The sequence below is a fragment of the Marmota marmota genome, unplaced genomic scaffold (assembly GCF_001458135.2).
Source record: "Marmota marmota marmota unplaced genomic scaffold, marMar, whole genome shotgun sequence".
NCBI lineage: Eukaryota > Metazoa > Chordata > Mammalia > Rodentia > Sciuridae > Marmota > Marmota marmota.
Genome location: NW_025999999.1, coordinates 17,757,912 through 17,769,944, shown reverse-complemented (window position 1 = coordinate 17,769,944; position 12,033 = coordinate 17,757,912). Strand labels below are relative to the sequence as shown.

The 12,033-nt window shown below is 45.9% G+C and overlaps 1 protein-coding gene across 2 annotated transcripts in view; it reads right to left on the bottom strand.

Annotated features, from left to right (window-relative positions):
• The window catches only part of Vwa2 (von Willebrand factor A domain containing 2), a 38,885-nt gene that overhangs the window by 17,062 nt on the left and 9,790 nt on the right, over positions 1-12,033 (bottom strand). For both annotated transcript variants that reach the window (XM_048807379.1, XM_015494824.2), the window contains exons 3-5: positions 8,770-8,844; positions 7,331-7,464; positions 2,286-2,395 (exon numbers count right to left, since the gene is read on the bottom strand). In XM_048807379.1, coding sequence (XP_048663336.1) covers positions 2,286-2,395; positions 7,331-7,464; positions 8,770-8,844 — 319 coding nt within the window. The remainder of the gene's footprint in view (positions 1-2,285; positions 2,396-7,330; positions 7,465-8,769; positions 8,845-12,033) is intronic.

Genomic DNA, 12,033 nt, shown 5'->3' with positions numbered 1-12,033 from the left:
CCTAGAACCAACCTAAATATTTCCTTTTGAGGAAGGAGAAATGATTAATTACACTGTGGTAGCTGAATTCTTTGGATTATTTGATAATCATTAAAAAGGATCAATATGAAAAATAATACAGTGTCAAGCAGAAGTACACATCAAATAATATTAAGTAAAAATGCGCCATAATTCTAACTATTCTAAAAGCTATGTTTAAATGTTAAATGGCTCGAGAAAGCTCTAAGAGATTTCATGCTAAGGTAAAGTGGTGATTGTCACAGAGTCCTGACAAAGCTATAGAGGGCGTAGAAGCCGCTGGGTCACAGAAAACCAAGGTTGTGTTCTTGAGAATAGTGAAATGAGCAGAGCAGCCTGCACTGGCCAACCGGCCAGGAATTCTGACTCTCAAGAACCATTCACAGCATTTTATCTGATGGTCATCATGGGGCACCATATTGGGAGGCTTGACTAATAACTTCTTACAAACAGTAATAAGGTAGTTGTCAAACACACTTTTAGGGTCTTGCCTTGGTCTGAAAAGGCAAGTGGGTCTTGCAGTTTGGTATAGCCATTTGATCAGCCTAGCACTTAAAATTCCCCAGCAGATAAAGGGTACGGAGCTGTGGGGAGGCCATCCCTCAGCAGCCAGCGTTCCTGAACATCTTCCTTTTCTGTGTCCTCAGTGACCCCACAACTATGGCCAAAAATGAGTCACTACCTCCCTCCCTGTTTGTGGCCTCTTACAGTTGAGTTAGGCTACTTCAGCGCTGACGTGCACATTCCCAAAAAAAAGAGCCGCTTTTGCTCAGATACATAAGAGGCTTCGTCCTCCTCCCAAGCACCTTCATCTGGCACATTCTTAGAGTGACTCCAGGTCTCATGGCATGAATAATACTCTCAGCCCTAAGTTATGACTCTCAATACAACTGAAATGAGGCTCAACTAATTTGGAGTCGGGGAGGACAGCTGGGTGGGGCCAGCATCTACCTGTGTAAAACAGGGAGTTGAAAGACATTCTAGATGATCTCTAGTGCACCTTTTGTACCAATTCTTTGAAATTCACTTGGTTTTTCAGATGAATCATTTGAAACAAACTCACCCAAATGGTCTTTGACTTTCAATCCTAAATTTAAAGAATTAGGCTTTTTTTCCCCCTGCAAAGGCACATTACATGTAGTGTGCATATAACAGGTACAAAGTGTTTCCACTGCAAAGGCACATTACATGTAGTGTGCATATAACAGGTATGACAAGCTTATTAACATACTTCACTGACCATAAAATTCATCCTTTTACAATACACACATTAGTGACTTTTTAGTGTGTTCACAGAGTTGTTCTAGCATCATCACAAAGTCTAAAACATTTTCTTCAGCCTAAAAAGAAGCCCTATACCCATTAGTGGTCATTCCTCAATCCTCCAGCTCTGGCAGAAACAAATCTACTTTCTACCTCCAAATATATTTGCCTGTTCTAGACATTTCATAAAAACGGAATCTAGGGCTTGGTGGTGTAGCTCAGTGGTAAAACGCTTGCCTAGCACATGCAAGGTGCTGAGTTCTATCGCAGCACTGAAAAAAAAAAAAAAAGGAATCATACAATATGTGACCTTCTGTGTCTGGCTTCTTTCACTAACACTCTTTCAAGATTTATCCATGATGTAGCATGAGTCAGTACTTCATTCATTTTTATGGCTGAATAAGATTAATTGTACAGATGTACCATAGTTTGCTTATTCAGATGTTAACCGCACATGAGCGATTACACTGTTGCTCTGAACATTAGTGTGTATGTTTTTGTGGAGGCATATATTTTCAATCCTCTTGAAGTGGAATTGCTAGGTCATATAATAACTCTATATTTAACATTCTGAGGGACTGCCAAACTGTTTTTAAAGTGATAGCCTGGCTTTAAAATCCTATCACCAAGGTAGGAGGGTTCTCTCTGTCCACATCCTTGTCAACCCTTGTTATTATCTGTTCTATTTTAGCCATCCTTGTAGGTATGACATGGCAGTTCCCAGTCTGCAATTTCAAAAGCCCTTTTCCATGCAGCAGACAACTACACATAATAGCAGCAAATATTTTTTTAAACTGTATTTAAATCACCACCTGGGACATTTTTTATGTCATTAAAGGGAATTTTGAGGAGGAAATTTTCATTACACGCTACACGCAGCTGGGGTAATGCCCCCCCCCCCACCGTGCTCTCAGAGAGGCCAAGAGCTGGGCCAAGCCCCTCAAGGGAAGGATTTAAGAGCAGCCGGCTTCATCCCAACCAGGGCAGCATCTGATCATACATACTTGAAAACCATCCTCTTGATTTTTGCCTTCACTTCCTGTTGAGTTGAAAATGGATCCAAGGGGAATTCCAGGTGAGGAGTGGAACTGAACTGGAAGGCTCCCACTCTGACCTGCAGTGGGAGACAGGGGCCCAATTACAAATATTCCAGAGAGGAAAGAAGGGACGAGAGAGGCCAGCAGCCTTGCCTCCTGGCCACTCAATGAATCCCAGAGCCAGAGCTCTCACCACTGTCCCTGAAAGAAGGCCCCAAGACCAGCTGGAGAGAGTGGTCAAATCTGACTGCGGTCCCCATTAATCTTCCTGACCCATGTCCCCCAACGCAGCGGGACACCCTGGCAGCTTTCCTGGCTGAGCTGTGAGCAGCCCTAGGACAGAGCTCTGCTCACACTGGCCAAAGGCCTCCCGGGCCGACACTGCTGTCCAGTCCTGCTCCATCCCATCTAGCCACAGAGGCACGACTGGTGAACGCCCACATTATTGTTGGGGAGAGTAAACTCTGCAGGGGATAAAGATGTGGCCCAAGGCAAAGGCCCACTTGCCCATGGCTAGCAAGGGTGGGAGCTAGGCCCCTGACCTTAGCTCTCTGGTCTTCCCTCTGGCTCCATTATTCTGCTTCTCAGCAGCCAACGCCTGCTGACCCAACCCAGGGGTCCGGGGAAGCTAACCCCGGCCCCCATCAAGGGTGGTGATGGCTACCACAGCGAGAGCCCACGTCACGTCTTTTGTCAGTCAGGCAGCCCCTCCAGACCTGCTCCTGCCAAGCTAGGCCAGAGTCAGAGGGGGGACAATCAGCCCCCAAAACCGAGATGAGCAACACAGGAGCTGAACTTCCTCTGCACTGAGAGAGTGACGGCACCGGTGAAGGCTCCGTGTGCCAATTGAGGCCACAGGAGGAAAACCAGAGAAGGGAAACAATCGAGTCATCCGGTGTCCCTCACCATGAGGGCAATTTATTAATATTATTTGAAAATTAAAAATGCAAAGGGCTGTGGGGAATTTATCCTACAGATTCCCTTCCACATACATGAAACGACGATTATAGACTCACGGTACATTTGTATAGCGAATGCCCATCAATGGGGGTTGGCTAATTAGACTGTGGGAAACCCTTATGCTGGGAAGTTGGCTGTAAAAAAATAATATAAATCTCATATTTTTATTTTGACCTAAATTTGTATAGTCCTACAGTAAGTGTTGTTTCTAATTAGAGATGTAAAAGGAAATTTCATTTGTAATAGGGAAAAGCCCAATAAAAAAGGATATTCATAAAAAAAAAAGAGGTGGAAAGATTTCCAAGATGATGTGATGATAATAAGACAAGAGACAGAACACGGAGAGGACTAAGATACCCTTTGTGTAAAAGGGGGGAAATAAGGACACTATTCATAGTAGCTTGGATTTGCAGGAAGCGATTCTGGAAGGCTCAAGAAAACAGGCAGGGCACCTGGTAAATGGAAAACGTGTGGGCGGAAGACTTCGCTCTGAACATCTTTTTATTGAAACAGATGAATGGATTAGTTTTAAAAGGTAGGGGAAAAAAAAAAACCTCCCTTGAGAACAACAGCTGGGCCTGTTTACTCTCCAACTTCAAAACAAAACATGCCGGAAAACAGCCTGAGTTAGTAGTTAAGGCATTTAATTTAATTGGTGGTTTGGGAGCAAAATAGCTGCCTTTTATCTTCAGTTTACTGTACTCAGAAGCGAACCCGCCCAGATTTCTCACCACACAACAGTTGTTCTGTCACCATTATACCATTAGAGCCAGGAAGTCAACTTCCTAGCTTTTAAGTGTTGAGAGGAAGACTTCAATCATCTGAAATCCACCCCAACAACACAGCGTTCATAAAAGGCCCTAATTTAAAGCTACTTGAGAAGCTCTTCCTAGAAACCTGAGAAAGCAAAATAAGGTGCGAATCAAATGCCTTGGACCTGGAGGCAAGAGGAGACACAAAAAGCCAAGAACGCAACCAAAACCTGAAGCCACAGAACACATGACTCCATCTTAAATCCCTTCCACAGCGTGAAGGTCTGTCCACGCACCTTGAAGGTCAAGTCACACGCTCACCCAGGTAGACACCAATTCTTTGACTTCCCAGGTCTTGCTACAAGAATATCTTTCCAAGTCCAGTCCAGATCTAACTCCCTAAACACTCACATTCTGTTTTCTTTAAAAAAAAAAAAAAACAGAGTCATAGCCAGATGCAGTTGCCCGAATCCTAGTGGCTCAGGAGGTCAAGGCAGGAGGATTAGAAGTTCGAGGCCAGTCTCGGCAACTTAGACTCCATTTTGAAATAAAAAATCAAAAGGGTTGCGGATGTAGCTCATTGGTAAAGTAACTCTGAGTTCAATCCCCAGAACCACAAACAAAACAAAACAGCCATTCTGGACTCCCATGTGAAAATGAAAATCAGGGTCCCCCAAATATAAATGTTTCCTCTCACTATCCTGGCCATCTTGGGCTCTGTGTGTTTTGCCAATATGAAACCTAAAATCAACCCTAGAACTTCATGCCACTTTCTCAATGTGGTCTAGCAACACTGAGCTAGAGTGCTCCCCAAACTCAGGATCTGGTCCTATCATAAAGTATTTTTGTCATGGTTTTCTTACCTTTTCCCCATACCTTTCTCTCCAAACTGCCACAGCAGGCTGTCCATCTGCTGTGTGAAAGCAGGGTGTGAACTGAGTGTCACCATCCCATCCCAGCCCAGAGGCTACCCATGGGAGAGACAGATGGCCCATGGAGCTAATTCTGGGCTGAGAGTCAAGAGCCCCAGTTCCTCCACATTTAGCTCTCTTGAGATTGCTGTGTGACCCCAGGAAGTAACTTTGCCTCCCTGAACTTGTTTCTTTACCTGCAAAACATGCACCAATAATCCATACAGCTTTCCTCTCCCGGCTTTCCATTTTTTGGGGTCTGGAGGCCACTCATGTCAGAACACACCACATCAATCCCAAAGTCAACAGCATGTTATCTTTATGTCACGTCTTCCAGGAAGAACTAGCGAAACTTCAGAGGGAATCATTTGCAAAGAAGCACCCTACCTGGGGTAGGATAGAGATTCAGCAGTCCTCTGCCTGGGCTGACTCCAGGTAGAACTTCCCAACTGCTCATTCCTGGGTGGAATGAAGTCTGCTATGGTGTCTGGCGATGACCCTGTGAGACTTCTCACACCCCCAAATGACAGGCCATTCCAGGGAAAATCTGGCCCTCATTAAAAGCCATGCTTGATCCTAAACTCTAGAGATTTTACTAAGATTAGCTCAGGAATGTCAGCCTGGAAAAATCACTTCCTCCCTCAACCTGTAGGTGACTATGGAATTCAAGTAATTACGGCTTCCCAGACCAAAATGTCCTTCTGAATTTCTATTTGAGTTTTGAGTAGGTTCACATGACTCAAAATCCCAAAAGTATAAAAACAAAAGTCTGTGGCTGGGTCTCCCCTCTGCTTATAACCCAACTGCTCAGTTCCCAGCCCCTCCCCAGCAGGATTCACTGCCCTTAGCCTGTTCCAAAGCCCTCGGTTCTTTAGGCACACACGAGCAAAGACAGAATGAATCATATTCTTTCATCTTCATTTTACATAAAAATGGTATCCTACACACCATTTGCACCCTTACTTTCTACCTTAATTTTTTCTGTGTCTTTCCATATGGGAGAGCTTCCTCACTCTTCCTGCGACTGCCTGGTGTTTCATTATGTGAATGCACCACAGTGGATTTATCTGTCCCCTATCAATGGACATTTGGATTGCTAGAATCTTTTACAAGTATCCATGAGTAACTGTACGAGCATTATTCTGCATGGGTGCAAGTGGCCATACGTACCCCAGTGGAATTGCTAGGCCAAAGGTTCCAAGCCTTTGTCATTGTGATGAATGCTGTTGGATTGCCCCATGTAGGTCACACAGTTGACACTCCCCCCAGCAGTGCATGGGAACACCAGTTGCTTAAAGATGTGCTCATGCAGCATGCCACCAACCTTTGGAATTTTTCCTAATCCAGTAAACAAAAAGTGATGCATCAGTCAGAGATACGTTACAGCATTGAGTTTGGCTGGGCATCTTTTCACATGCCTAAGAGCCATTTGTGTTTGTTTTCTCAAAATTCTATTTATTGCCAATTTTTCTATTGAGTTGTTTAAAAAAAATGCCCCTTTTAGAGACAAGAGCCATGGCTACCACACTCTGCTGATGTTTAAGACCTATTACTTGAAGCCAGGAAGAACAAGAAATGAAAATAACTATCTGGACTAACTCACAGGACATCTTTCCAAGCCAATAGACAGGGTAGGAGCTGCTCCAGTGTCAAGACTCAGGTCTGCTCAGTGTGCCCTCCTTCTCATTGTTCTTCAAATACCACTTCTTTTTCTAGTGGGAAACAATCCACATGGTCCCCTCAAAACGTGGAAGAACAACTGACTCAGATTCAGACAGACTCTTCCATGACCACTGAGATTGGCCAAGGGATTACCATGTGACCTACACCTGTCCAATTGGAGCCCTCCTGAGGATTTTGCCCAACCTATAAGGAAAGAAGTCCACTTTCTTTTTTCCTGGGGCCACTAGCTTGAAGGATAACACAGAGCAACTCTGCTGTGGAAAACCTTCCTGGAAGGAGGTCAACCAAAGAAGTAAGAGTGAGGGGAAGGAGAGAGGGTGCTTCACAGCTCGACTGAGCCCTAGCCTCCACTGTGCTGGAGCCATAACTGGGATTGACCCTTTTGGTCTTCCCAGTTCCAAAATCCAGTAAATTGCCTCTTCTATTTAACCTGTTAGATGCCAAGTGTTCAATTCTGTTAATATTTCCATGAAATTGACACAGGTACCTTAAAATAGGTTGGAAAACATGATCTAGAGCTTATACACATTTTTACAGTAATATTATAATTAGAATATTAAATTACTATATTCTATATTATGCAATTACATATATCATATTAAGTTTTACAGGTGTGGGACAACGGGACAAAATGGGTTAAGTTTGGACTTCTGTCACTTGCAACCAAAGACACCCTAATATGAAGATCAACAAGACTTATACTCACCCTCCCAGGGCTGATGTCCAGAGCGTCACATACGGTGATGGCAAAGTGCTTGGACCTTTCAAAGCTCCCTTTCCCGATGCTGTGAGAGCCATCCAACAGAAACAGGACGTCCATCGCAGCGGAGCACCACATCACTGGGGAGAGTGGGACAGACAGGAATAACTGAACTAGATTTTCCATATCACAAAGACTTTCATCAAGTCCCTGCTTGTGAACTCTAGTTTGAGCTCTGTGAGGAATAGCTTCTGGACCAGCCTTGGTCCCAGTCCTTGGTGCCACAGCCTAGACCAAAACACAATCAGGCACCCTGGTAGGTGAGGCCACGTTCCTCAAGAGTTCAAGTAGCAATAGTGACAGCTGTGGTTACGCCTCTCCTCTATGCCGGCTCTTCTTCTTCTTCTTTTTTTTTTTAATATTTAGTTTTTAGTTATCGGCGGACACAACATCTTTGTTTGTATGTGGTGCTGAGGATCGAACCCGGGACGCACGCATGCCAGGCGAGCGCGCTACCACTTGAGCCACATCCCCAGCCCGCCGGCTCTTCTTGAGACACTTTAGAAACCTAATTCAGTTAATTCTCATGACTACCCTGAGACAGATGACTATTTTATATCTTTGAAAGTTTTATTGAGGAATCATTACCACAGTTCACAATTCATCCAGCTAAAGTGTACAATTCAACATACATACATACCTATTATATTCACAGATGCAGTCTATCATCACCAATCAACTTTAGAACATTTCCTATCGCCTCAGAAAGAAATCCTGTATCTTTTAGCTACCTGGCCCCCCCCTCCCAAATCCCCATCCCACCACTCTGCGGAGATCTGCTATTTTATTCTCACTGGTCAGATGAGGATAGCAGAGCACAGGACAAATCAGTAACTGTCCTAGGGCCAAAGGACCAGGAAGTGGTGGGGCCAGGATCAATCCTGGGCTGTCTGGCTCCCCTGACCTCACCAGAGGGTGCAAGGGAACCAGAGTCAGAGGAGCTCCACAAAGATGGCGCCCCCCAGAGGGCAGCGCTGGGGCTGCAGCAGAAGAGGGGTTTCACAAGAGAGGATAGGGGACAGGCAGGGCCCCTGGGTACATCCTGGTATGGCTTGAGCTCATGGAGGGATGCTGATAGAGTAGGAGGAGGAGGATCATGGAGGGACAGAAGAGTGGTTGGGTAGATGGTGGTCAAGTGACAGAGGCCTTGAGGTACAGACCAAGAAGTTCAGCAACATTCATTTACTGAGGTTGTTTTGGCTGTTGTTTTTGGTTTGTTTTTTAACCAAGCAGAGTGACCGTGGTCAGGCCCCTGTTTGGGGAAAATGACTCTGGTCACAGAGTGAAAGGAAGCCAGGAATGGGTGGCAACCCAGGAGGAACAGGGCTTCCCTGGGCCTGTCTCTGGGAGGTCTGGACGGGGGGTTGGGTGTATAACTGACTTACTTTTGCTGGCGGCTGCAATCTTCCCGATGGTCTCTCTGCTCACATGGACTTCTTGGAGAGGGAGCGAGGGCAATACTAGGAGAGAAGACACCAGGGGCCGTCATGTGGGGGAAGGACAGAGAGAGCCTTCACCTCCTCGTGGGACCAGGACAAACAGGTAACAGGGCAGGAAACAGATCGTCGGGAGGCCTGATGATACCTGCATTGCACAAGGTCCCACAGGGAAGGCTGGGCTGGCAGCTGTATGTGTGAGGCCCGGGTTCAGTCCCCAGCACAGGTACGTAATCACCACATAGAGAACATTAACAAAATGCCCCATTCCTATGAGGTATATTTGTATTTAGATTGGGGATTTGAAAAGTTTAAAATACCTGTAGAGGGGATAGGGAAGACCTGTGATTCTGAAGACCTCTGTCACTGGTTAGGTGTCCTACCTTTGTCCCCCATGGGTACAGCACCTTTCACTGTATCTAGGTACACCCTTGGAAGCCCCTAACCCACTGCCAGGCCCTCAGACAAAGCAGCTCCGCTCCATAAAAATTAACCTTGGAGTGAACAGAATTTATAGAAGCAGATTCACAGAAAAACACTATGAAAAATAGACAAGTGACAAAATGCTATAATTTGACAATTTTAAATGTGAGAACCTAAATAAAATTCTAAATTTAAATATTAGGAAGAAAATTTTCTGACTGTGATAATGTAAGCTGGCACAAGCCTTCTGAAAACGTTTGGCTAAATGAATTAAGAATCATAAAAATGCTGACCCTTTGATTCTATAGTATATTGCAACTAGAAATTGATTAAAGGGGAAAACAATTTAGAGATGAGAAAAGGTGCATTAAGACCGTCCCCTTCAGTGTCATTTGTGCAAGAGAAAACAAAAATCCAAGCAGAGAAGTCAATGAACAAATGTTGACAATACTTGGTCAATACAATTAATATAAACAAGGGCTGAAAGTTTCTCGGTAAAAAGTTCATGGATGATTTCTTTTATTCTTTTTGATACACAGTCAAATAATAATTGTGGCAGATGAGCAATCAGTAATAATTTTTAAAATAAACCCTGGGGCTGAGGGTGCAGCTCAGGAGTAAAGCACTTGCCTGGCATGCACAGACCTGGGTTGAGTCCCCGGCACCAAAAAATTCAATAAATTCTAAAAATAAACTTTGAAGACAGAGAAATCATGCCAAGGAATCCCCAGGAAAGCCAAAGTTGAATGTCCTGAAGACACCAAGGGGCCACCTGGGGTGGGGAGGTGCAGGTATTTGGAAAAGGCTGTGCCACCACACATGTGCCACCACACAGAGACGTCCAGCGGCAGGAGTATCCAGGAAGCTGCTGGATGGATAGCAATGTCTGTGGGAAAGCACAGAGGACACAGGCCAGGTACAAGCCCAGGAGCAAGCCAGGGCAGGGGGCAGATGGGGCAGCACGAGGGTGACGAGGGAAGGAGGAGAGGGGAGGCAGTGGAGGGAGGAGAATCACACAACACAGGGCCCTGGGCTCACAGGGTTTGCAACTGCCAGGAAGGAGATCCAGGAGAACGCCAGAAGAGCACGCTGGGTGGGGGTAGGGTGGGGGTGGAATACCAGCAACCAATGCCCTGCTCCACCTGTCTCCTCAACACCCCTGAACTGGTCCTACCTTCCCCAGCTCCTTTCCCCATCTCTGGGCCTCAGTGCAAACTAAACCAGTCTGTAGTGTCCCCACCACACATTTGAACAGATAGTTCCTGCCCCCTGATGTGGCCTGCTGTCCCTATTCACGGAGACTAGGTCACCTAGGTCACTATGCTGAACCAGCAATGAACTCCACAGTTGAAAGCAGTGGGACATGAGATCTAAGACAGTCTGCACAGCTGCTCTGCTACCAGGGCAGACACAGGACAAAGCACAGGGGAAGACTGTAGACAGACTTAAAGGGGTAACACCTTCCACAGAGGCAGGGGCAGTCCTTCAACACTCGGGCTTTCTGCCTCAGGGCACTCCCAAATCATGCAGGGCCGGCCAGAATACAGCCCCCTGTGGCCCATTCTGCAATGGTGGTTGTTCCCAGGGTCCCTTCAGGTACATTTTCCCTCCTCCATCCTTACAGCCTAGCCCAGCTCTCTACATGCAACATGCAAGCACTGAGGTTCCCAGACATGGGTCCAGGAATTATTGGCAATGGGTGCAGTAGCTGAGGAATCCCCAGGATCCTGCAAATAACAGAAGAAATACAGTGTCCTTTTAAATGTCTTAGCAGGAGACTAGCCAACCATATCAGGACAGACGGTCAGAGGAGCTCCATGAACAGAGGCCACTCACTAAAGATGTCACTCATCTAAATGGGTCCCTCTGCACCATGTGCTCAGGGGTTAAGGCAGGTGCCATTCATTGGGTGAGCCCATTGTGAGCCTGGGTGACATCTAATGCTCTCTGTGAAATAATCTAGGGACCCTGAAGACTCTCCCCTGGAAGGGGGAGCTGCTTAATGCACAGACAGGCAGACTGAGCAGCCAGACTGGAGACTCCTACTTCCAGCCCCTTGGGTCTGCCCAGGTTCTAGAGGATAGGCCAGTAGAGATAGCAGCCAACTGAGAAGACAGAAAATACCTGTCACCAAAACACATCAGGGAGGACTGCAAAAGAAATGACACTCAGTGCTGTAGCCACCATGGTGGTATTATGGAAGAGCATCCTGAGCCAGTCTTGTGTTAGGTGTTGGAGATCAGAAGCTATGGGAGGTCTGACCTGAGCTGAGGGTCTAAGAGGAACTGTGCAGGGCATTGAAGGATAGGTAGGAGTTTGCCAGGGTAGCAAATGTTTGGGTAAGGGGGTAACCTCTATGAAGGGAGGGAGCAAAGGTGCCAGGCAGGACAGGAAGGAGAGTGGAGCTGCAGTACAAAGTGTGCAGGAGAAGGGGTGCCACAGGGGACCCGAGACAAGACGGTATTACACAGGACCTGTCAAGAGCAATGAAAAATCACTTAAAAGTCTTAGGTGGGGTTGATAAGGGTCCAGACATGATCCGATTTGCATTTTTTAAATGGCTGCTATGTGAAAAATGGTTTGGAGGAGGATCTAGGGAACCCAGCTGTCAAGTCAGGAGGCTACCTCAGTGGTCCAAGCCCAAGATGATGGGGCTTCGGCTAGGGAGGTGAACATAAAGTGGAGACATAAATGGATCTAAAAGTTAAAACCAACAGTGTCTGAAGCAAATCAGATGTCCAATGTCTTACCCCCTCCGCAAAAAAAAAAAAAAAAAAAAAAAAAAAAAAA